This window comes from Pseudoliparis swirei, chromosome 16, assembly GCF_029220125.1.
Source record: "Pseudoliparis swirei isolate HS2019 ecotype Mariana Trench chromosome 16, NWPU_hadal_v1, whole genome shotgun sequence".
Classification (NCBI taxonomy): domain Eukaryota; kingdom Metazoa; phylum Chordata; class Actinopteri; order Perciformes; family Liparidae; genus Pseudoliparis; species Pseudoliparis swirei.
The window spans coordinates 8835663-8863092 of record NC_079403.1 but is presented as its reverse complement, the minus strand read 5'-3'; the positions used below and the strand labels follow the sequence as shown (position 1 = coordinate 8863092).

Here is a 27430-nt window from a genome sequence, read left to right as displayed (position 1 = left end):
AGGAACTTTGCGCCGTCCAGTCCAGCCAGGGAGGCTGTGTGTTTTTGAGTTGCCTGTCATCCCAAAGTTCCTGTAAATGTGCACACCTGATACCTCCACTGGATGACTGAAGTAGAAGTGTCTGCCTTTCCCTTGGCACGTACTTCCTCAGCTTAACATGATAATTGCTTCTTAAAAGACAGAAAGGGGCATCCCGATAACAGGGAGAGCTGCTGGGAAAATATGACAGTACATGATGGAGAAAGTGGGGGAAAGACTCGTGGGAGTGGGCTTCAGCAAGAATGTCTCAAATAAAGGCTCACTGAAATGAAGTGAGAGAAAGAGGGGGAGGGAATGAATGTCACAAATACATAGAAGGAGAACACCGCAAGCAGTACAAACATAAACTACAACTTGACATATACTCAGCAGCTTCCACATAGAAGATAACAAGGTAACAATATTACTGGTAATACTTTGACAATACAACCATTCAGACCGCAGGGTCTGTAAATGATCACGGACCAATATAATAGCAATGAATAGTTCATTAGGATCTGCAATCAGACTCATATGGTTATATTGACATATTGAGTACATTTGAGATTAGAAGATAATTGTTTTGATGATCAATTTTTCGCTTTTAATCTTTGCTTTTTGTACAAAAGATGTCTAAATGTGTGATCTTTAACTGGTGGGCAGATTATTTTGTACATTTGGAGAGAGCCTCGCGGTTTTAACCAGTCCCCTGTGTTTATGCTGAGCTAACTTTCTCTCAGCTGCACTTTCATTTTTCACAATCAGATATGAGAGTGGAATAAATGTTCTTATACAAGACACGTATTTCCCAAAGTATGAAACCATTCCTGAAAACTTAGATTACATCAGTTTTTTTGTCCAGAAACCACAAAAGCAGCACACCACATATGAAAGTCAAGCCAGAAGGTCATATGTTACTCAACATATTTCCTTTGCACTCAAACACTTCGCCAAGAACCGACTCTGCTCTTTAACACAACCTTGCGTGCCGGGAAAAGTCACTCCTAAAACCATTTCCAGCATTATCAGTTTAAATGCCAATACTTTGAAACACTTCAAAATATGCCTGTGCGACTTTGCCCTCGTGGCAACATTTTCTTTTTTCAGGATGAATTTTGAGTCATGGATTTGTGAATGAAACTGAGGGAAAGTAATGATCCCTCGGGGTGGAATAGGTTCAGCAAAGACGGCAATGTGATTCAGCTGCGGGGAAAAATGTCTGCGCACAAACCAGAATGCAAAGTAAGCCAAAAATAATAGTACTAATAAAAACGAATGTAAAGTAAGCCATGATAATAATAATAAAAACAAAAAAGCAAATTAATGGAATTGAATGCTGAATAATATCACACTTAAAAAAAAAACCTTATTGATTAAAATGTTTACCGACACAGTAACTTGTATTGGTGTTATTTACAACTTGATAATTAAGTACAAATAAGGCCTTCCTGAATCAACACGTCAACAGCTAAGCTTTCCCTTATTTACATGACATAACAAAACCCCAACATTGCTGTGGCCTGCTCGGATCCCCACACACAGCATGTGTACAGCATGTGCGTGTCCGTGGCATGTTGAGCTCAAGAGGGTCCTGGAGCCACGTCCGAAAATAGAAAGCGGAAAGCTGGGAGGTGAGCGGGCCGGCAGGCAGGCAGCATAGGTGGCATCAGTGGCGAGAATAGCGTGTGCATGACTCACTGAAACACAGATGGTCAGTTGGAGACATGGGGCCACAGACTGTTTATCTGTCACACAGTATACGGTGTTAGGGGCTCTCCATCTACCTCAGCAGCAGTGATCTCTTTTCCCACAAGCATTTCTCGCATCCGCCCTCTGGATGCCCCTTGACCTAAATAACTAGACCCTGCAGAGGCATGTGGCGTGATGCTGTGCCAAGACTTGCTCGGTATGATATGGGCCAAACCTGTCGTCCTTCCGTCAGAGATATGATACCAAAAATAGGCCGTGAGCTGAAATTGTTTCAACATTTTCTGGGAACCATGAGTGGAGGGGAATGCAAATGGCACGTAGGTTATTGCTAAGATAAGAGGGCATGGGAGCTAAAAGGGCCTTTAAAAAATGTGGCTCGACTTTGAGTGTGTATACAAGTATTTTAAATGTAGTTTATCTTTTAATTTGATAAATTAGTCATTTCAAAAGTGTACCACCAGTTTATAATTAGTTCATAAACATCACAATCCAACTCCAATAATTATTTTGGTTTGTATTCCAGCCGATGTTAACCATAATAATCCTGTTATTGACTTGCTCCATTTTTATTCTGATTTAATATGAACAATTTCGTCCATTTTCATGAAAAGCATGAATAAGCAGAAAGAAGCCGGGATGGGCACTGACACGTTCAGTGTCAAGCGACTGACCATAAACACACGACTTCCTGTTAGCGCTTTCAAAGTAAAGCCCAGTGACGCATTTTCATTGGTAGCACAGTCTTCTTTATTGTTGGCTGACCTGGCATCGGGAAGTTAACTTCTATTGTCACCACCCTATAAATATACATATACTTATTAAGTGTTAGAATGCCGGTGTTTTTTTTAGGCGTCCAGGTAGCATTTTATGTTGGCATCTTTCTATTCTACACATACTGTGCTCGCTACCTTTATTCTGAAGGCTGCATAAACCTAACTTCCGGGCCCTGACTCGCCTGACCCAGCTCGCCCCCCCCTGTCTCATGTCTCGCTCTCAAACAACAGAGAAACACAGCAGCGGCGTGTACTCACGAAGGCGGATCCCGTAATCGCGCGCGCCGAGCAGCGCGCTGCACAGACACTGAAGCAGCGACATGACAGCGGCGGATCCGCAACACTGAGCCGGGGTGCGATGTCAGGAGGAGTCCTCTCTCCCTCTTTTCCTCCTCCACTCTGACGGCGATATTGGCTCTTATGTCAGGATGTGGACGCGCCTTGATCGCACCCCCCGCCCCCCACAAACACGTTATGGCTCACCCAGCACTGGGTGGGACAGTCCCGTGCAGTCATCGAGAACAACTTTCTGTTGATGTGGAACAAATGCATCTTGATAGAGACTTGTATGGGCGTTTAAATTGGACCATTGCACCATTTAAATATATATATATTATATCTATATATTGTATGAACTGAATAGGAATTCACTTTGTATTAGTTGTTCTATTAAACTTATTTGTACTGCACCAGCTCAACACATCACACCACTATATATATAAAGATATATACTTATATACTTACTTAATTCAATTCAGTTTATTTGTATAGCCCATTTTCACAAATTACAAATGTGTCTCAGAGTGCTTTACAATCTGTACATATCGACATCCCTGTCCCAAAACCTCACATCGAATCAGGAAAAACTCCCAAACAACCCTTCACGGGTAAAAAAAAAAAGAAGGGAAGAAACCTTTAGAAGTGTAACAGAGGAGGATCCCTCTCCAGGATGGACAGGTGTAATAGATGTAATGTGTACAGAAGTAATCATTATACACAAATTAAAACACAGTAACAACACAATCAATGAATATGGCAGTGTATGAATAGTTGGTCGTAGGCATATTCCACGATCCAGAACTCCATGATCCATCTTAGAGATTCATAAAAGAGGACCACTTTACAATCTCCCTCCATAGCTTGACTTACAGCTGGAGTGATTGTGACATGAACTTTAAAACCCCCCAAAAACTAACAGACGTGAGTGTAATAACTGCCCCCTTGTGGTTTAGTACAGCGTGGTGCAGTGAGGTTGCCCCTTTTTAAATCATGCAAGCCATATATTTAAGCGTGATGTTTTTTGGTTGATGGTGTTATTTTCCTCTGGTGGAGATTATTGTGCATTTAGATCTGAATCTAACCATGAATTGCACCTGTCCATCCTGGAGAGGGATCCTCCTCTGTTGCTCTCCTGAAGGTTTCTTCCCTTTTTTCCCCGTGAAGAGTTATTTGGGAGTTTTTCCTGATCCGATGCGAGGTTTTGGGGCAGGGATGTCTATATGTACAGATTGTAAAGCACTCCGAGACAAATTTGTAATTTGTGAAATTGGGCTATACAAATAAACTGAATTGAATTGAATTGAATGAAAAAACAAAATCGTGTGTTCAACTTAGTGATCAAAAAATGAGCAGGTCGATCACATGGCTATGTGCAATAATGACTTGATCACAGGTTTGGGGATTGTTTACCTTCCTGACCTTGCTGTGAACTCATTACTCTCTGTTAACGAGCACAACAGGCTCGCAGATGGCCAAATCCACAGTAGCTCACAGCAGCAGCATGGAGCAAAGTTCAGTGTTCTCAGGACCTAAGGCTGCCACGGGGGCCTTCACCTGAAATCCTCCTCAAACCCACAATGAGAGGGGACCTTTTCCAAACACACGGGGAACCCTTGAGCAGCAATCGTCTTTGCTTTCATAACATGCGAGTCATCCTGACGTATGAAAAACTAATTTCTGCTCTTGGAAATGTGCGTGGGCTGGTGAAGGTGTGCGGGGAGATCTGGACTTTATCTCGATTCCACCAGACCGTCGTAGTATACCCTGCCATATATATATTTAGCACACTGGGAAATCCAAAGATACTTATTCTCACAAGCTCTCTCAGAACACAACTCTTGGGAAAGTGCCAGTGATGGCAGCGATTGTTGTTAATTGGGTCAGCCTGTCTCGTAGTTTTACATCCACCCACTCACACAGCTCCAGCAGGAAGAAAGGGCAGCGGTGCAGTGCTGTGCTCCTCTGAGTCCCTGGGGGCAGTGTTGCCCTGGCTTCATTCTAGCATGGAGCAGCATCCTGGAACTAGAACCTTCCTGCAGCTGTTATGAACTTCACCTTTTTAAGTTGGATTCTTCTTCACTGTTTCCTAACATCGTTTCCTGTTCCTCTTAATTCATAAACAAGATAGTTTTATCATCGAGTATTGTTTTTTTTGCTTTGTTAGTTCATTTGATTTAATATTATTTTAATCTATTTGTTGTTGTGCATTTTTCTTATGATTCTATCCAATTTGTTTGTATATATTGTGCATTCTTTATATTGTATTGCTTACCTTTATGTATAAATGCATATCTATTGCTCTCCATCTACTGTATCTATCAACCTACCTATCTACCTACCTACCTACCTACCTACCTATCGATTTATCTAAAAACAAGGGACCTGGTCAAGGCGCGACTGATAAATAGTCTGATAATATGATAAATAAATATTTGACAAAGCAAGTGTGAAGGTCTTTTCCGGGTTATTATTCATGTTACACAACAAATAGAAAGTGTTCCCGGAGCTGCGTCAATGTTTGACAAGACCGTCAGCAAAATGAGCCACAAGCATGCCTCACGCGCTTACTTAAGGAATGCTTTATTGAGCGCGGCGCCTCTGTTTGGGGACGTAAGAAAATTCACAGCCATTAAATTAAACATTGTGCTGTTGCCTATAAGAGGAGCTGGGGGAGGAACGACACCCTTTTCAGACAATCCCTCAGCACCTCCGAAAAAATAAATGCTGTATAATTGCGAGCAGGTCAGTGAGCCAGGGAAACCGAGGGTGAGAGGAAGGCAACAGAAACACTGGCCCATTTCCCAGACTTAAGATCTGTGTGTAAGTGAAGGTCAATTCGTCTTCCCAGTGAAACAACAGGTTGATTTACCCCCACACCTAAATGCTGCTGTTGTGAAAAGGCAGGGGATCTAGCTGGAAGAGGCCAAGGAAGGGCAAGACAAAGCAGAGTAAAGAGGTGATGAATATGTTAACTGGAGAGGACCCGGGGAGGAGAAGCCAGGGCTTAGAGGCACTAAAATCCTCACATTAACCGATTGCTATGGATTTTCCCAGGCTGTAAAAGAGGATCTGCTCCAGATTGTGTTAAACTGATCCAAAGGAGCTGATGCCTAGGCCAACATGTCTGTCCGAGACGGTTGTAATATGTGTGTGTGTGAGGGTTAACAAGTGTGTGCGTATTTGCCAGTTTGAGTGTGCACAGAGGAAGGCAAAATCAGCCACAGATACTTGACGTTCAAAGAGAAGAGATCAAAGGACAGCCCCTTACTTCGGTCTCCTTCCTTCGGATTAAAACAGTCATCAATAATAATGGACTGGAGCGGCGCAGTGGGCAAACTGGAGAGGAGCGGAAGGGTGTGTGTGCATTAGATAATATGAAGTGGTGGTAATGAAAGGGTCCGAGACCACCTGCGATCCCTGTATTTGTAAGAAAATGGTAAAAGTCAGAAAATGGTCAGTGTGTTAACAAGATGCACATCAGCCCATGAACGGACCTTCCTCTCCTCGTCAATCGCAGCTTTCCCCGAAAGAGGAGAAAAAGGAGGAGGAGCTAATTGATCACAGTGACTGACGACTCCGTGGTGAGGATCTAAGGAGGTGATAAATTGTGCAGCCGCACAACTATGACAGTAATCGGAGGCAATCCCCGACCTAACACTACCTACTGCTCTCCACATTGCTCGTAAAATATCACACAAACCCAGCCTCCCTGTCTCGTGTGTTTGAGCCTCAGTTAGAGCTGATGCCGACACACGAAGACGTAGGCGGGAAAAAAAAGGTCAAGGGTCGTAAGAAGTCGGCAGCCAATCAGAGAGCTATGCAAGCCAGATCAAGGTTAGCTCTCAATTGGAAGCGGCAGCCTAATGTTGGATTATAAATGACCACAGAGCTCTAACATCTCTGCTTTCTACTTCCACAAGGGCCATTCATCATGTGACAAACTCAGGTGCCAAAAATAAATGTTCATCAAATGGCCAACAGCTGTGAGGCGGCTCCTGCAGACATAACACACCTCTGCTCAGCCGCGTGTTACCTGAGTCGGGATTAAAGGTGTTATCTTTACACTATCACCGAAAGATTACGGATCAAGACGCTTCCATCTGCAAAGTGTGTGTGAGACGCCACACAGCTGGAGGTAAGAGGCTTCCTGTATGATGTGTAGCAGCAGTGTGTGGAGTACCACAGAGCAGCTGTCTGCCTTGAAAACCAGAGTTTAGTCCCTACAACACCTCACCTGATAGATGGTCTTCATTATCTCTTGCTTCCTCCGGGGAAGGAGCTCCGAATGTCCTTTTCTTGATCTTATCAGTCTCCTTTTTTAGATCAATAACAACCACCACACAATGTACTAATCAACTGAATCCTCTATTGCCTTTGATTGCGTTGTTATTAGGTATTGCCAATCCATGTGAAATGGTACAAATACTGGGACATTTCAAATTCGTATTTTTAATATTTTATTAACTAGATGAATTAATTATTGTCTCGGAAGAGGTTAATTGCAGCGAGACTTGAACGTCATTAAATAAATGTTCTCTCAGAGTTACTTTTAGGCCATGTTTAATTGATTAAACTAGTTGTGCCATCGTTCCAATTTGCATCGAAGGCGTTTATTATTTATAATCTGACTGTAACCATGTGGGCTGCGTTTGGGGAAATGCTGTCTTGTAATTGGCATAATTAAAAAGGAATGGAGAAGAAAGTCAGTGTGCGTCAGGCGACGGTGACTCAACATGCACAATGTAAGGGAATGGCGTTTGGATCGTCAGAGGGAAACATAGAAGCACCCAGCGCCGGGTGCCAGCACCACTCAGCATCAATACTGCATGCAGTAATGCTGGAAAGCCAAGCGCTCCAGACCATGAGGCACACAAGAGGGCTCAAATAAGATCCAGCAGCCAGTGAGCTTTACAGCTCAAATAAGCTCTTATGTGGGAAAAACAGTTCTGCGTGCATCATATTGTATCTGAGAAGAAAACTGGGTCAGACAGAGAATAATGCAAAAGGTTTGGCTTTGAAACTACTCCTCTGTCATCTGATCAAAGTAACGCTTTCCTTTATTAAAAATACTTAACAGAAGAGAACAAGGAATGAAATCATTTTATTTGCTGGCCCTTGATCCTAATTTCATCTTTATACCAGGGTAAATCCCTCTTAGTGTTAACTGTATTAATAAATCATTTATTACCTTCGCATTGAAAATGCGGAAGGTAATGTTTTGATCGCCGTGTATTTATTTATTTATTTGTATGCGTGTTATTCGCGTAACAAAAAAAGTTGTAAACCGAATCGCATGAAATTTGGTGGGATGATTGGTTATTATCTGGGGACCATTTGATTAGATTTTGGGATTGATCGGGTCAAAGGTCATGGTCAACATCTTCTTGAATCGCATTAAATTTGGTGGGATGATTGGTTATTATCCGGGGACCATTTGATTAGACTTTGGGATCGATCGGGTCAAAGGTCAAGGTCATGAAAAGGTCAACATCTTCTTTTTACCATAGCACGGTCAATTTTTATCCAATTGTCATGCAACTAATGCCAAAATGTTCATAATTCAATGCCCAATCTTGTGATATGCGAAGGTATGCGCTCTACTGAGTGCCCGTTCTAGTTGTTGTTGTTGTTGACTCTAAACACATGCCCATGCAGCACACGCAGAACATCTATAGTACATTACTTTCTATGCACACGTATCAATTTATGATGCACGATGGATTATGTATGTTCACACATGTTCATGAGTCTGGGTGTGTTGAGTGCATGTTCCCGCCCACCTGTGCTGCTCTGGATGGTTCTGACGGTGGTGGTGGTACGCGGGGATGTGTTGGTCCTCCTGACGCCCGCCTCCTCCTCTTCCTGCGAGCAGCCTTTCTCGATGGCACGCACGTAGCTGTGGCTGCGCATGCGGAAGCAGCTCGGTATGGGCAGGTCCAGGGCATCCACCGTCTGCGACTCCATTTCACTGAACACTGACTCACACACAGTCTCGATCTGCCCGTTCACCTCCACCTCACTCACCTGTGAAGAGAGGACACACACGCCGACATACAGTACGTGCACGCAAAGATCCAGATGGAAAACAAACACACACGGGAGGCAGCGTACATGCCCGGGAACAGGGGAAAGTAAGAGTGCATGATAAAGATGCAAAGGCGCAAGACAAAAGGAGAAAGGGCAATTTATCACAGAGGCCAAAGCGAGGGAAGCATCTCTCTGTAAGATTCAATGTACAGAGCTATTTAACTACAATTTCATTTGGCAGTTTAATAAAGAAACACATTTAAATCACAAATGTTGGAGTGGTCTTTTAACCTTTTAAGCACCAAGATTTTTTTAGGCCTCTGCTACGAAAATTGTACACCCAAACTAAAAAGGCTGCATCTCTGCAACCAGTGCCACTAGGGTTTTACCTTTTTAAACATTGTTTTATTTTGTTCAGATGTGTACATATCAGTCTACATGTTACTGGGTAAGAGTAAATGAAGATGGCACACAGAAAAAAAAAAATGTCAGGTCCAAATTGAAAAAAGCACTTCCAGGATGATTCTATTTTTGGAATGAGGCAGTTGAAAGGTTTAAAAACTCAGTTAAAAGGTTTAAAACAATAAAGACCCCAGACCCTAGGGGGTCTACGGTCAACAAAAGGTTAAACAAGAGCCTGAGAAACCTCTCACTCAATTTCCAAAAGAGAAAGTTTGACTCAATTGAACTAACAAAGTCTTCTATTTTAACTTCACACACAGATAGGTATTTACTCATATTCGATAAAAAGGAAAATATTAAAAAAATAAAAAGAACGTTCAAGAAGTGCAGAGGGTGGAGGAATCACTGTCATATACAACTTCAAGGGGTCGCACAACAGAGTGAAACACGAGTGCGGTGGTATTACAGGTGAGCAGCACGAGGAAGTGTCAAAGCCGGGACCGCTGGGAGTTGAGATGAGACTCGACAAACTCGAACTGCAGCTGCATCCTCAGCGAGTGCAGTTCGTGTTTCAAAACAGGGTCAAGAGAAAAAAACACAACACTGAAACTCTTGCTGCGGACTTGTGAGACGGCCGTGTTGGACAGAGTGGGTTGTGTGTGAGGGCAGATATATATACACTACCGTTCAAAAGTTTGGGATCACCCAGACAATTTCGTGTTTTCCATGAAAACTCACACTTTTATTTTTCAAATGAGTTGCAAAATGTATAGAAAATATAGTCAAGACATTGACAAGGTTAGAAATAATGATTTGTATTTGAAGTATTAATTTTTTTCTTCAAACTTTGCTTTTGTCAAAGAATGCTCCTTTTGCAGCAATTACAGCATTGCAGACCTTTGGCATTCTAGCTGTTAATTTGTTGAGGTAATCTGTTGAAATGTCACCCCACGCTTCCTGAAGCACCTGCCACAAGTTGGATTGGCTTGATGGGCACTTCTTGCGGACCATACGGTCAAGCTGCTCCCACAACAGCTCAATGGGGTTGAGATCTGGTGACTGTGCTGGCCACTCCATTACAGACAGCATACCAGCTGCTTGCTTCTTCCCTCAATAGTTCTTGCACAATGTGGAGGTGTGCTTTGGGTCATTGTCCTGTTGGAGGAGGAAATTGGCTCCAATCAAGCGCTGCCCACAGGGTATGGCATGGCGTTGCAAAATGGAGTGATAGCCTTCCTTATTTAAAATCCCTTTTTACCTGGTACAAATCTCCCACTTTACCAGCACCAAAGCAGCCCCAGACCATCACATTACCTCCACCATGCTTGACAGATGGTGTCAGGCACTCTTCCAGCATCTTTTCACCTGTTCTGCGTCTCACAAATGTTCTTCTGTGTGATCCAAACATCTCAAACTTGGATTCATCTGTCCAGAACACCTTTTTCCAATCTTCCTCTGTCCAATGCCTGTGTTCTTTTGCCCATACCAATCTTTTCTTTTATTGGCCAGTCTCAGATATGGCTTTTCTTTGCCAGTCTACCTAGAAGGCCAGCACAGCGGAGTCGCCTCATCACTGTCGACGGTGACACTGGCGTGTCGCGGGTACCATGTAAAGAAGCTGCCAGTTGAGGACCTGTGAGGCGTCTATTTCTCAAACTAGAGACTCTAATGTACTTGTCTTCTTGCTGAGTTGTGCACCGGGCCTCCCACTTCTCTTTCTGCTCTGGTTAGAGCCCGTTTGTGCTGTTCTCTGAAGGAGTAGTACACACCGCTGTCGGAAATTTTCAGTTTCTTTGCAATTTCTCATGGAATAGCCTTCATTTCTAAGAACAAGAATAGACTGGCGAGTTTCACATGAAAGTTCTTTTTTTCTGGCCATTTTGAGAGTCTTATCGAACCCACAAATGTGATGCTCCAGATAATCAACTAGCTCAAAGGAAGGCCAGTTGTATAGCTTATATCTCCAGCATAACTGTTTTCAGCTGTGCTAACATAATTGCACAAGGGTTTTCAAGGGTTTTCTAATCAGATATTAGTCTTCTAAGGCGATTAGCAAACACAATGTACCATTAGAACACTGGAGTGATAGTTGCTGGAAATGGGCCTCTATACACCTATGGAGATATTTCATTAGAAACCAGACGTTTCCACCTAGAATAGTCATTTACCACATTAACAATGTATAGAGTGTATTTCTGATTGATTTAATGTTATCTTCATTGAAAAAAACAATGCTTTTCTTTGATAAATAAGGAAATTTCTAAGTGATCCCAAACTTTTGAACGGTAGAGTACGTGTGACGCTCCATTCCATTCCTTGAGGTTTGACCTTGTTCAGCTGCTCCAGAAACATCGAGCAGCCCACAGGGATGGGATGTGGCTCAGGACCAAAGCGTTTGGTTTGGGTGTGTGTCAGTGAAGAGAGTGAACAGGGAGACAAGTGGGAGTAGATACTGTCGAGCTTGGAGTCAGAACGGTTTGTGGACCTCGATTCAATCCACTGTCCTGCATGTACTTGTGCATGACTTCACACTCTACGCGCACACATGTCAAATACGAGAGTGAGTGAGTAAGTGAGGTAGAGAGCCTCCCAGCACCTCTTTTATTCTGTGGCATTTTTGTAGATGCCAGGTCCAGTGTGACACTCTGCTCTGGGCCTGCTCCATGATAGGACTCAGTGGGACGTCTCTAGGTTCCATCATTCAGGAGGCAGCGGGTTGCCCCTGGGCTTTGGAGGGGAGTACATATCCCCAGCACCCCAGGGGGAAAAGGTAAGCTCTGCTCCCCTGTCACTTCAAGAAAACAAAGCTGTGCTCAAAATCCAAAAATGACTAACATCCTATTTTGCAGCTGCCGTGACAATAACAGACCTGCGATGCCAAGTGTTTCCTTGCCAATTCTTCAATAACTATCAAATCAAGGCAAATGTCCATCATCATTTGGATTCAATCCCAATTTCAATTAATCATAACATTGCAACGGCTGCATGTTAATTCTTGTTTTTCATCTCTTACGCAGCATATGCCAGATTGAAGAGAACATTTTTAGCCTGTCGTTTTGCATCACGAAGTATGCAGAGGCATAAGGGTGAAAGGGGGCGGGGGGGGGATAGCCTGCTATCCTGTTTAATTTGCCAATCTGAATACACCCGTAATCATCAGAGCTTCAGAAAACAGCACACAGACGTATACACTAATTGGGAGATGTTTTTTTTCCCCGTACTGCCCATGTTTTGCTGGATGGCGACCTGGTTTTTAATTCATGCCTTCAGGACAACTACGGATGGGATTTCCTCCCCCTTACATGATCGTATTGGACATAGCAGTAGAGGTACAGAGGGTTTAAATAAAGGCTGCCTTTAGAGAGCCACAGGCCGCTGGGTGCCACTAACCTGGCTGATGGTGCTCATGGCTCTCATGTAGCTCTCGTTTCGTGAGCGGAATTTAGGCGAGGCCAGCAGCCCTGCCGGGTCCAAGCTGTCCAGACTTCTATTGATGGAAACCTCACTCACCGCCCGCAGGTAGCTGTGACTCCGGATCTGCAGCTTGGGTGAATGCTCTGTGGAAATCCTGCCACAACAGGAGGAAGGAGAGAAAAGACGAGGGACATGAAAAGAAGAACAAGTCAAAGTCAAAGCAAAGAAAAAGGAACTTGGTGAAAAGCGAAATATGCGGATCAATTCACGATTGCTTGAGGAGACCCTGTTATCTAATCAACAAGCGCAGCAGCAGCAGCAGCATTGAGAAACAGCAGCAGTAGCTTAGGTCTGTCCTTGAAGCGCCTTGTAAGCACGTTCTTCAACACTTGGCGGGGAGAGCACTCGCATAGGAGAGGAGGGAACTATGTGTGCGTCGCTGTGAAGTATGCTCAAGCTAATGACCTTCACGTAATCAACCGAAGATACACACACACACACACACACACAAATGCACAAACACGACTCCAGGGAAGATGAATAGGTGTCTCATTAGCTCTCACCTCCCCCATTCTGATCGCTCAGCATGCATCACGCCTATGTGCATACATGCCTATATGTGTGTGTGTGTTTGTGTTTGTGTGTGTGTGTGTGTGTGTGTGTGTGTGTGTAGGGTGTGTAGCAGTCGGATGCCAGCAAAACAATTTAATAATCAGGGGAAATGAAACTCAAAAAGCTGACTCGCTTTCCTCTCCATGAACATCGTGGCCGAGCAAACCAACTTCCAGAAAACAAAGTGCAACGTCTAATCTCAAATCAACTGTGAGGAGTTAGATCCAATATCCCCTTTATTTCACACGTTGTCCCTTATGTTTACTTGTGTGAATATAAAAAGGATTTACACACACACACACACACACACACACACACACACACACACACACACACACAACTCTTATGACTTTATGCCTCCAGGTCAGGCCTGCTTTAATTATGTATTTCCTCCTTAAAATAGAGTGTGGTTACTGCAGCAAAGCAAACTGGATTACTCATTCTTGGATGGAAGAATGAAGGGGAGATGACAGTGGAGAGAGCCAGAGTAATAAAAGGACAGATGAGCTGTTGAGATGGGAATAAAAGTGATGATTTTGGAAAAGCAGTTACTAATCATAAAATATATCTCGATGTACAAATCATCCTCCGGGCCTTTAAAATATTGAGCAGAATCTACTGAAAGCACCTGTATCAAGGCATTGGTTAGTCAGGCTTACCGGTTCATTTTATAAATCCAGTTCATTCTTTTGTAATCTAAAGGTTTCCCTCCAAAGAAGTCCAAAGTAGCACTGTGCTTTTAATGCATATTTCAGCTAGTATTAAACAATATTATCTATTTTCATGCTTGGGGTTCCATAATCTAATGGGTCAATAGAGAAATGAGAAAGTAAATTATTCAACTGAAGGAATAAAATATATACATATTTGCAAATCTCAAACCTCAAAGATTGGTATGACGTCTTTGACTGTGCATGGAAGGAAGAATCCACTTCACACCATTATCTCCATCCACATCTTCTCTTGATTTCCCTGTGGGGCTGATTATCGGCAGAACCAATGATGTATTTTGTGGCAACTTGAATGGCAGACCCAGCCTGTAATCAGTACCACCTATGGGGGGGAAGTTCAGTCTGTCCCTGGGTGTCCCTCTATCGAACAAGTGACATTAATGAACACATGTTCCTCCCTGCCAGTCAAGGATCAGGGCCAGCCACCGCCGAGTGTTGATTTCCACGCCATTACCGAGCGTTCGCGGCACTCAAGGACTCTTTTTTTTCCTTCTCGTCTCACTTCTTCCCTTTTCATCACGTCTTCGTCCCCTTGATTGCTTCACCTCATCTTTCCAGTCGGTGGGTTTCTCCTGCTTCCTCATTTGAGAAGTTTTTCTCCTTCATCCCCCCCCCCCCTCCTCCTCCTCCTCCTCGTTGTCACTGCCTGAATAACGGTCTGGGGAGTGATGACTGTGGTTGGAGGGATGGGAGGACAGAAAGACGGAGATGTGATTACTGCAACCCATTATTCAGCATGTCTGTTCTCGCTGAGACATAAAAAAAAATAAAGATGATGAAATCGAGGCCAGGAATAAATGAATTTTGCGGCAAAAAGAAAGCAGACTGTGAGTGACTGAGGCAAACAAGGATGTCATTTTCTCCTTAACTTGTTTGTCTGCCAGGAATAATCCCAGCTATTTAAATGCACTGTGCACTGTGTATTTTAATAAAGGATGAGGTTAGCCTTTGGTGAGATTCAACAAATTCCACAACTCCTCCGGAGCAGTTCTTCACTAGTCAAGGACAAATGGTCAGAAAAAGGTCTCCGAAACGTTATAGAACAACAAAGCTGATTATTGAATTATTGCGGAGTGTAACACAGACATGTGCCAGCTCCCAAAAGATCAGTGCGAAAACAAGATGTCAGCTGCTCCCTGCCCGCTCTCCATCTCCAATGTGCAGCACCGCAGCTCGGTTTGTTCCGCTGGGTTCCATCAGACGATGACGGGCCAAATGCAAGTCATTAGTGGGCCCCAAGCTGCGCCACTTGCACTTACATAAGGTTGTGTGCGTGCGCTTGTGTTTGTGCAAGTAACAATGACTGAGCACCCACTGGTGTTCTTCTCATCTCTGTATACGACACAGCTAATCAGTCACAGCCTTGTGTTGCAACGCAGCACTTGGGCTCCAAATACTTTCAGTGTTTCGAGTTTTCATGACTAGTCATGTCCAGTCATGAAAACAGTAAACGGATATATGTCATTGTGATACGTTCCTACAATTTAGATTGTTTTACAACTTGTGTCTTTGTACTTCTTCAGGCTTTTGAGGTAAAACCAAAAGTGAGGACACCTGTAATATTCGTCATTGCACACAAAAATGCACACTTTCTTCTTTTTTTTTTTTGTGTGGATATAGTTATATTCATCTCATTCTTTTTTTTTCTTCTACTGCTGTGGAGTTTTTTTGCACATATTTTTTTCACGAATTGATTTTGTATGTATAAAAGGGGATGTGACAATAAAAACTTGAAACTTGAAACTTGAAACAAGCATGATTACTACGAGTCAAAACAGGAAGTTGCTCTGTAAAACGGGATTGATGGTTTTTCTTTCTAACTGTGCATGCTCTTTCCCCAAATGCATTTATTTCTGCAGATATCAGGATTAAACTTGTTTAGTTCAATGTTAAATGTAATATATGTCATATTAATTCAAACATATGTAGTTCTGAAATGTGGTCTATTCCTTCAAAAGTAGTTTTGAAGTAAAAAAAAATCAACATAACCATTGGGCTCCTTGTGTTAGCTTAAGTTAATTTATGTGGACTTAATTGAGGACAATGTTGTGAGCTTGATGTGTTCCAAGACTTTAAGTCATGAATCTCTAATATTGCTTTAAAACCTTCTGAGCTCACGCTGTCAAAAATAGTCGTCCGAGCTGAGAACGACGTATACAACGAGAAACAACTCGATTTAAACCTTCAAATGATGGAGCTCGGCCTTTGACCTCAGATTGATTTTTAAAGATAGATTTTCATGTTCTCACCCCACAATGCATTTTTGAAGAGGCATCAGTACATCAACAGGCCTCTTGAATCTTGTGAACTCTTGAACTTGAAGTTTAGACACTGTAGACACACTCAACCATAATATACAGGCAGGCAAACAGTCATCCAACACATGGACACGTTTAAATACTGGACCAATTAGTCAATCAAGTGATCAGGTAGATGACATAGAATTCAACAACAACAATTGATTCATTGTTTGTCCTTTTTCAAGCAAAAATAGTCAAAGATTCTGGTTAATTTAAAAGTGTTGGTCGTTTCGGTGGGGGGGGGGAATTTTTTTTTTCCTTCATTTTCTGACATCTGATTAAAAAAAAAAAAAATTCACAGAATAATTGATATATAATTACAATCTAAGCCCTGACAAACACACACACACACACACTTACTGGAGTGTGGTCATCTCTGTGAGGGACGGCTGCGTGGCCTTCAGGTAGCTGGCTCGTCGTGCCTGGACCTTGGGCGAGGGTTTGGGACTGCAGTCCGAGTCGCCGCAGTCTTCTTCTGCCATGGCCTTGATGTAGCTGCCGCTGCGCATCCGTCGGCAGGGGATCTCGTCATCCTTCCCCAGCGGAGAGAAACTGCTCCAGTCATCCTGAGGCACCTGTCGACACGAAGTGAGACCATGTAAAGAAGGAGCGAACACAGGTCACCTTCCAGACGCGAGAGCTCATACAGATGCACTTCCACATGAATATAAATGCAAGACTGCAACATGCCCTGATACAAATATCACACCGAACACTTCATGCCTGAAAACATTCAATAATAAGCGTATCAATGCGAGGTCCAGCTTCATCATACCATAAGCGCGTGAGTGCCAGAGGCCTTCCTTTGTCTCTCCTGTGATGCATGCGACATATCAAAAGCGGAGATTTTTTGTTGTTGTTGACAAAACGTTGCGGTGCCCTGGCCTCGGTTTGCTCTCCTGACTTTTCACACGCACTAATGAAGGTAAAAATAAAAGGAGGCAAAGCTATCTCCCATCTCTAATATAAAAGAGAGAGAGAGAGAGAGAGAGAGAGAGAGAGTATAGACATGGAGCGAGGGGAAACAAAGGGGGTTTTGTTCAGCAGAACCACTGCAGTCCCAATGAGAGTGGCTGTTAGGGCACCAGCTCTGAAGTGAAAGAAATGAGATCCAGAGCGGGAGTCATTCAACAGACTGGTGCGTAACTAGGAAACAGAGCTGACTTTGATGTCAGGGGCAACTGCAGACTGTGGTAACACCTTGGGAAAGACCGGGATTGTAATAACTGGGTTTCTGAGAAAAAGGGGAAACAAATTGAACATAAATAATAGAGGCATTCTTTTGAATGTCATTCCCCTCACAGTATAGTGCATCCATTCTTAAATGTTCTGTTAATGTTGCACACGTTTTGGTATTTAGTTAGATGTGTGCATGTGAGAATTATTATCAAATACGGATTAAAGGATAGTACGAATGGCACGTCTTGTTTTGAGGATATAAGAAAAAGGGTCTACAGCTTAACTTGTTCTGGCTGCACACCTTGAAAGCCTGTTTTTCTCTTCCGTCTCTCTTTCAAGAAAAAACAAGTCAATGGCTCTTTTTTGGCTGGGGAAAACGTTTCCGTACTGCAGCGACAACATCCTTCCTTGATCTGCTCGCTCGACTTTCCAGGCTGTTGAAATGCACAAAGCCACACAGAACTTTCTCTCGCTCTTTTATGCTGCCTCATTCTCGCTTTCTGCTTCTGACAATCCCCATTCACGCCCTCTTCTGCTGCCCTTACTTACTCTCTTTTGGTCCTTTTCAGACAAAACACACACACACACCTACACACACACGCACACACACTCACACTCACACGCACATGCAGACATCTATCCTGCCTGGCTTCTTTATCCATCTCTCTCCTCAGCTTGTGACTGCTTCCATTTCTTTGTGTCCTCACCTCTGGCTCTTTCCAATCTTAAAGTAGCACCCTACTCTCGCTCAGTGAATAAGATATACTCGCTCTCATTCTCACACACACACAACACTGCTGTGACCAGCACCAGAACTGTGCTTGTATACTGTGAAACATAAATGCTGGTTTAAGAACCTGACCTGTCAGACAATTGATTTGACGTCCCGTGCAGTGCAGCTGTCATGGCACCACATGACTTCACGTGTAAATATTTCCATGCACATGGAGACGAACACAGCGGATGAAATGTTATGACTTTGCTGAATGTTTTCCGAAGACACTCGGTCTGAAGTCAACACGTGACCAATAATTACCTTCGCATTGAAAATGCGGAAGGTTATGTTTTGATCGCCGTGTATTTATTTATTTATTTATTTGTATGCGTGTTATTCGCAGAACTCAAAAAGTATTGAACCGAATCGCATGAAATTTGGTGGGATGATTGGTTATTATCCGGGGAGCAGTTGATTAGATTTTGGAATTGGTCGGGTCAAAGGTCAAGGTCAACATCTTTTTTTGACCATAGCACGATACATTTTTGTCCAATTGGCATGCAACTAATGCCAAAATGTTCATAATTCAAAGCCCAATCTTGTGATATGCGAAGGTATGCGCTCTACCGAGTGCCCGTTCTAGTTATTGAAGTGAAACGATGGGGCCACTGCTTCTCCAGTCGTGCCCTCTAAAAGGCATGCGTACAAAGAAACAGAGATACATGTGGGAATACAGGAGCATGGAGGAGCAGTTGGCACCGCAGGAAGCATGAAGCATGAAGCATGACATGCGGACGTGGGGCTGTTGTAACTCTCCTACCTGTAGGAAGTGGCAGGTGCGTCCCTGCTCGGCTTTCACGAGAGCTTTATCTAGGTTGACCGAGGCCGTCTGGTAAACCTCTCTCGCTCTGCTCACCGTCAGAGTCGAAGACCATGAGCTCTTCTTCAGCTGCACTTGTCCATCCGGCGCTCCCATCAGCGGCATACCTCCGCCGCTGCCCCCGGAGCACGTCGAGCACTTCACATCGTCGTTGCCGCGCGACGTCTTGAGCGAGTGGGCGCTGATGGTGTTGTAGGACTCCATGAAGTACTGCGACTGACATCTCTCCGGATGGCGCCCCATGGTCATGACCCGTGTGGGCAGGCCTCCGCTGCTTCCCCCGTGGCGATGGTGGTGGAGGCACATCTCTCGGGCGAGCATGTCGTCCGAGCTCCAGGAGCCCGAGATGGCGGTGCGCATCTTCGGCTCCGACTTGGAGCGGTCTTTGCTCTTACCGCGCTTACTTTGCTTCAGGGTGCCAGAAGAAGAGGGCGGGTCGTCGGGACTGGATTTGCTGCCATTCGTCCTCCCGCTGCCTCCACCGCCAGACCCCGAAGGCCCCTCCAGGGAGTGGGACTTGGTGAAAAGCTTCTGGACGGAGTGAACAAGGTGGCGTATCCGACCAGGGCTGTCACTTCGCTGGTGCTCCACTGCAGTGCGCTTGTACTGCAATGTGTGGTAGCCTTCGCGGCGCACCGGCGCCTGGCACTCAAACTGCTCGAGCAGGTTAGAAGGGATGCGGTTGTAGTTTCCACAACCTTCTCCACCTCCCTTAATGCTCCCCGTGTACGGCACCACAGCGCTGCACTCCTCCTTCAGTTCATGGTGAGAGTTGTAATGTCTGCGAGGGAAGGTGCAGCTGGCCAAGTCAGGGTACGCGCTGCACTCGGACTGGAAGGAGTTACGCTGGGTGTAGCAGGGCCGGTCCGTCGGATGAGATTCCCCGGGGTTGAGGAAGTAGGACCGACGGTCCGAGTGTCCCAGGGTCATGGAGTCATAAGAGGCGTCGCAGGTCACCGTGTTGTGGAGACTACGGCTGCTGGACAGGCCTTTCATCGTCATCGTGGCCGAGTGGACATGCGCATCCAGGCTGCACAGGCCCCAGAACCAGCTCTAAAAAGAAAGAAACACAGAGGCGTGAGGAAACCGACAAACAGACAAGAAGAGAGAGAGATAGAAAACAGAATTATAAATATCTCATATTTGCATATACTTAAAGCACGGAATCTTCTTCTGATTTAATTTGAAGATGCTTTTTGGCACCCCTTCACAAATGAGACAAATTAATGATGTTGATGAGACTTGGACATATTCTTTTATTTGTATCCTTTGAAACGACAAAAGGGGGAATTTCTAAATATAGCAGCCATTTGGCATGTGATCCTGGACCATCCAAATATAATCTAAAGCTTCCTCTACCACCTCTCTGTCCTCTCTGGAAGATGTCAATGAAAAGTGACAGGAGATCGAGGAAACAGAGAAACAAAGGAAGAAGGGGTCTCAGGAAGAGTTCAAATCTATTTCTAATGTACGCTATTTTGTTCAGGGTACTGTTAGAAATTACAAATTGGTGATTGTGAAGGGAATGCGGACACATAGGTGTCCGCTGTAAAACATGTTGTAGTACTGAAAAAGTGCATTTGTTTTAGCTTTACAGTACACCTGCTCACAAACACAACAAATGATCACAGCCTGATCCTACACTTTTCCTCTGTACCGCTCGCTTTACTCTAAGGGCAAACTAATTGACCAGTAAAACCCAGCTGACAGCTTCTGGGGCCGGTCGAGGCAAGCGGCGATAAACGACCTTTCCCTTACATGGTGACATGAAAACAATGGCATCCATCAGGGCCCTTAAACTGCCCTCCTTACCCATCTGGGGCTGGTTAGCCGCTGAACCCGCACACTTTACAATGGACCGGAGGTGAGGCTAACGAGACGATAAGAAGAGCCCACGCACCGCGCTGCAGCACTGTGGCGGCAGTGTGGCCGAGTCTGCGCGGGGAATTCATTACCGCGATTTATAATACTCTACCAAAGGCCACTGTTGGTAAATAAAAAAATATTTTTAAAAAGGAGGAGGAGAAAGGGGACGCGTAAACGAAGGTAGGACATATAACAAGAGAGGCAGAGCAGGGGAATGACATTTCATATCAGTTCTTTACATACTGAAACCAGAGGACACTGTGTAGGACACATGTAGTCTTACACGGTGTGTAATGAATACAGAGTGAGTCAGATCTATTATTTTTTGTCGTGGCTATAAACTGGATGCTGGATTAATTGAAAAGTTGTGGGAAACTATTCATGCAATTTCCTCGTTAACCGGGGGATCAAATCACTGTGGGGAGAGAATGTAGCCAATATATTACACTTGTATTGTTAAAAGTGTAAATTAAATAAATATATATATCGTGGTCATTACACAACCCCATCTGCAAGACATTCACTCACACATTGTCAACCCACACAAAGCACACGTCACATACCACACAGACACGCACAGTGTCCGCTTCTCGCAGGGCACTTAAAAAGTGGGCTGTGTCCAACTCAAGGTATTCATTGCAGTTGACATAGATCCCTTCTGTTGGCCGCTGGAGCACAGAATGTGACCTAAATAAAAGGCCCTCGCGGTGATCCACAGCAGCGTGTTTGTGGCACAGCTGTCTGCAGCCCTGCACTAAAGCTGAAGTTGGGTCATGCTGGCTTTCTGCCTGCTAGCCACACACACACACACACACACACACACACACACACACACACATACTGACAAACAAATAGATAGTGTATCTGACAGGCTGCATTTTTATATAGCTGCTAGCTTGTAAAGTGCAGGTTATCAACAAAAAGAAAAGTATCTGGTGGTTCTGCTGTGTCCGTCAGGTGTGGTCTACAGTGACATGAGGAAAGCTCACAGACAGCTGTGGTTCTGTATAATGCTCCATGTCCATCGTAGCTGACTGACCCAATTGTGTCTCTACCTGTCTGGCCAAGTCAACCTCAATATAGCACACCAACAACTGCACAGGCTATACTATACCTCTGAAATAGAAATACAACACTTTCGTCAACACACAGGTTGTAATTGGTCTTTCCGTGCATGTTGCTAATTGGCGGTTATATTCATATACTTTTATTGACAAATAGCCAACAATCTAGCATTTAAGTATTATAATTACACAGAAAAATAAATATGATTTTCTACTAAACGTGGCGTTTGTTGTCAAATCGAAGAGCCAATCAGTCATTTCCCATCATGCCCTGGCTTTATAGTTATAGTTCGTGAGCTAAAGAGGCTTGTTTTGTCTGCAGGAGTTGGTCAAAAACAGTCTGACTTTTTGATGTTTTGGTTGACCCTTAAACAAGAACCCTGCAAAAGGGGTTATTAGTATGCACTCAATGACTGCATGATATAATGGCAAAAAGCTAAAGTCAGCATCCCCACTAGTTGATGAGCCACAGACATAGAAATATAGTAACATCATTGAACAAAAACTAAGCAAAGGGCTTCATTAACATAACCTTTAAACATGAAAACGAATGTGGTTAGTTTTATGATGTTTTCCTTCTTGGTAATGATTGTTTACTATTGTCGGTTTTAACCTAGTTAGCCATAAATGCTAATGAATGTAGCTTAAGTTAGAGCAGCCTTTTCGAAAGACTTAAAACAGGACACCACCCTCCAAACCCAAATTACTCGAGCCTCAAGAACACCGCCTTAACATGTAACTTTGGAGAAATCCAACATTAGACAAGTGTGCAATGACTAGTTCCGATTGCTCAATTTTGATTGGACAATTACTGTTAGTGGGATGGACTTTGCGAATGGTCAATTGACTTGATTCACACCAGCAGCACAATAGTTACACAAACTACTATGCTCAAAAACACAAGTTTCCACAACACAAAAACAACAAACAACAAACCTCAAGGAGACCAACAAACATGCTCCTTCAATACTTTGTGTTAACAGGCTGCAAAAACTACAGACACTTCATTACATTTAAAGTGATTGTGTGCTTCACAGCAAGGTGTGCAAACAAAGTAGATCAAACAAGTCAGGCTATGAATGTTAATGTCAATTAACGCCTGCACTGCATCAGCACAGCAGGCTGAATTATATTTAGATGACACGCTTCTTTGGGCTCAGATGAGATAATGGAGAATAGATTTTTGTCTCCTCCATCACCTATCTCAGGAGCTAAACTTGAAGCCAGCCTCACAGTAGTCAAATCTACCCTTAATTTATTTCACTTCACCCCAAGCTTTGAGACTTACCAAAACAAATAAAAAAAGGTTGGGAGGAAAATGCAAAGTAACATTGACTTACTTACTGCACACTGAAATCAATCGGCCTTAGTGTGAGACGACTGCTGCAGCTTCTCTTGCTGGCTATATAAATGGCTGCTTGCTCGTCTACATTCCTCAGTTGACATCAAACGCCGGTTGCAAGATGGAGAATGGAGCTCCTGGTTTACAGAGCTTGTTCAGAGGCCACAAGGCTACAAAAGGCTCTTCCTCCCGCTTAAAGGGAAGCAGTGATTTCTTCAAAGGTAGAAAACACTTTGCGTCTGCTCTCCATGGAGCATACAATCACCTCAGTGAACGTGGCTGTTCTTATGTGTCCGCATGTGTCTTTATGTTTGTATGGCGGAAGAAAGAGGACAGCACTTTACCTCCATTTCTAGGTCAAGTGACGTTTTGCCTTTAATCCTGCAGATGTGTAAAGTATATTTAAGAATATCCTGCATGATGTTACTGCACCGACTGGACATAAGGGAGGAAATGCACACACAATGTTTCTACATACGAGACAGAAAAGGATGTCAGTCGCCTAAATACTTTAAAGTGTTTACTGGATTGTACTTGGGAAACCAAAAAGATACAGTACTCCAGCATGATCAATAATCATATTTCACTGTGAAAATACCAAAATGCTAATTTCCTGACCTGCACGAAATGCTTAATGTCTTGCATACTTAATTGATGTAGCCTAAATTCCATATTTTAAACACGCTGGATTGAAAACGTCATACTGCACACTGGGTTTTTACTCATATTTTAGTGACAAGCGTGTAAAAATAGTTTCTAAGAATCCTGCCAATATGTATGCCCCAGGTGGTATCCCGTTATGCAGATAGCTTTGGTTTCATTTCCTCTGGTTTCAGGCAATATGCCTCGATGACCTCTGCTGCCACTATCGTACAGTAGATGTGAGATTGTGGTGTTTAACATTTTTTTAAAGATGAAATTAACTCGGAATAGTCTACAGACCTTGCTGACTTCAAAAAAATGTTTTTGTTTATTAACCGGATCCCCGTTAGCTGACGCCTTAGCGGATGCTAATCTTCCTGGAGTCCACAGAAAGGACAAAAGTAAAGAAGAACTCATGAAACAAAACTAAATTCCAATTATGTCCACCATAATGGGGTCATGACAGAGGTCTCAGTGATCTATAGCTCAACATTTTCTCAGATAAAAGCCCCAAACTATCTGTATGTTCAGATGCTGACAACATGTGTACTTAACTTGGGTGAACTGACCGTATGAATATAAAGATAAAAAGATAAACGAGCAGTATGCGATAGAATAAAGTCAATGTCGTGAAAATCTTCCCGAAAAAATATTGTGGAACATAAATATGCAATAAATGCAGTAAATACACATACAAGGTATATTCAGTTATTTTGTGGAGGCACTTTAACAGACACTCTCACGGCAAGTCCAACCCACAGGAGAGCTGCAGCTGGCAGAGAGGATGGACTCATTGTGAATGTGTGAACAGTGCCTTTAAAAAACATCCCCAGGGAATGATGCTGTGGAGCATTTTAAAGAGAGCCGGGGGCCAAAAAGCCGTTGAGGGAACTGGTAATTTTATTTTGTTTCCGGATTATGTAGAAGTGGCTTTTAAGGATGTCAGGAGAGGCGGAGAACCACCAACCTTAATGTCTTACTGTTAAATTGACTCTTAAATGATAGATGACTGTTTTCCTTGACTGTCCTGTCTGGCTGCAGCGAGGCAATATTTTGTTTTAGTTTATATGATGTTTCATAAAATAAAGGAATGTCTACAAATGCAATAGAGGACATGATAAAAGTATATACAATTGCAAATTTCTAGAAGTATCTTTGTTATTACTTGGAGGGACATATTCACTCTCCATCACTGACAGGTCTAATAAAGATGTTTCAAAATTGACACCAAGGAAGATAAGAAGCCAGGTCGTATATCTTTACTCTATCAATACATGACAGTTTTCCAACATGCTTCCAATCCAATATGCAGGCTTTATTTATCCAAGGATGAAAAGAACTTGCTTGACATTTTATCAAAACATGTTATATAACCCGAAAGACAAATACTTATTTACAACGCGTCTTAAAAGCATTTATTTTGAACCAGACAGATCATTGTCTTGTTGTAGATGGGATTTCAGACGACGCCTTATAGGCATGTTTCTGCTCACTGTATCGGCTGCATTATGAAAACACATGCCTTCATGGATGGATTGATGTTCCCAGTTTCCACAAGACAGCTCCTTTGTCACAACCAAACTAATTAGGCTGACTGTCAGAGCTCTCTCTGACAAATGGAGTGACTGTGCTGAGTTATAGCTCACACCCAGCTAAACACATTCTGGAGACAAATTCCTCAAGTGATGAGGTCTATTTGATCAAGGTAAACAAATTAGGCGTAAGAAGTCTAGAGAAAGACTGGTGCTGTTTGTCTGTGGGCAGAGCTGTCACCGACGCTCGGGATACTTCACAACACAAAAAAGAGTGTCAGAAACGCAGCAATGGAGGTAATGGAATTTGAAGGTAATGTCAAGAGGTTTGAAAGTACATTCCTGTGTACAGCTCAGCAATAACGTATCAGAACTTTGTGTTGGTCATATCTGATATTCATTTCAATTTCCAGGAAAGACCACAAATATGTAATAACTCTTCTTCTAACTTCTTGCAGACACTGTATGTAGGAATACATTAGTTGCAATAATACAAAAGAGGCGTTCAGACGAAGATTGCTGTGCTGAAAAACTATCGTCCATTTTCTCATAAATTGAATGTAGTCAGTCATGGAGACTGGAGTGGATCTAACCCTTTGACTCATAACAAAAGGCCATGACTCCACTGAGATTGGTATTATATGGCCTGAGGTTGAATCCAATATGGGCAGACAGTGGGAGTCAAGGATAAAGAAGATAGCCCCCTATCATTCACTTTAAAAGGTCAAATTTACAGTTAGATATAAGAAACTTTTTTAGAGAAGGCACTCATGTGATCTCTCACTGAGGATATTTGTAACACTACCTATGTTTTCCCCTAAATAGCATAATAGAACTGTGTACAAGGGCCATTATAGACACAAATTACATTCTGAGACAAAAAATGTAGACATAAAATGATGAGAAAAAACACATACGAGTAGTTAGTTTTCATCTAAATAGGCCAAATGCATAGCAATTTATCTTCAAAGACTGGATGCTTATGATAACGTGGGGATTCTTGGTAAAAAAAACAACAACTTTGGATTTAAATCTACCATTTGAACGTGGCAACATAAAGAAATCAATAATGATCGATTTGAATTTGAAATTCATAGTTTATATAATGACCAGGCTGGGCCTTGTTCAAAGCAGTGGCCTCTAAAACTAGGCTATTATTTTTCTCTTGCTAACGTAGAACTGAAAAAACTAGCAAGGTGTGCTGAAGAGATAACCATGACACAAAAGCATTTGTAAAGTTTGAAGGTATTTTGAGTTTACAACATTATTGATGAAAAAATTATGGATTAATAAGTACGATTGTTTTCAAAATGCAACTGCCTTCCGCTTATGTTAGCTTAAAAAAGTCAGCCGTTAGTATTCCTTGAGGCGATCTACAACATTAAATTCAGAGATTAAGGATTTACTTTTTCAAAGTTTAAGGCTATATTTTTTCACGGAGTACATTTTTCTCTTTTCAATTATCGATAAAACAAACTGGATGAAAAGTATCAATAGATACGAAATATGGATGTTAGTTCATTGCCTGGAGCCAAGTCTTTTAGAGGGTAATAATATTATGAGTTCACTTTGAGCATTTCCAAATTAGCTACATCCACAAGCCATCAGATTAAACTTGATTAAAACTTAAAATTAAATCGTCATATACACACACACACAGGTACGGTACATGCATGGAATTTAACCCATCCTCTGAATTTAAGAAGAGAATATTACAGTGAGAGAGTTTCATTCTCTCTTCTCTTATCTCTCTTTAAAAAGCGAAACAATCTGGTAAAGCGAAGGATATTTATAAGATGGGAAAACTTTTCTAACCTTTTTTTTTTCTCCTATTCATATATGAAATGGAAAAAAAGCCAATGAACATTAAAAAAAAGATTACATTCAATAAAGCTATCCATAAAAAGCAGTCAAAGAAACTGGACAAGGGAGGACACAGCATCA

At 42.8% G+C, this 27430-nt stretch overlaps 1 protein-coding gene across 1 annotated transcript in view; it reads right to left on the bottom strand.

Annotated features, from left to right (window-relative positions):
- The window catches only part of dlgap1b (discs, large (Drosophila) homolog-associated protein 1b), a 91854-nt gene that overhangs the window by 21534 nt on the left and 42890 nt on the right, over positions 1–27430 (bottom strand). The window contains exons 3-6 of the mRNA XM_056434112.1: positions 18981–20093; positions 16627–16841; positions 12600–12777; positions 8561–8804 (exon numbers count right to left, since the gene is read on the bottom strand). Of these exons, the coding sequence (XP_056290087.1) occupies positions 8561–8804; positions 12600–12777; positions 16627–16841; positions 18981–20042 (1699 nt within the window). The 5' untranslated portion in view covers positions 20043–20093. The remainder of the gene's footprint in view (positions 1–8560; positions 8805–12599; positions 12778–16626; positions 16842–18980; positions 20094–27430) is intronic.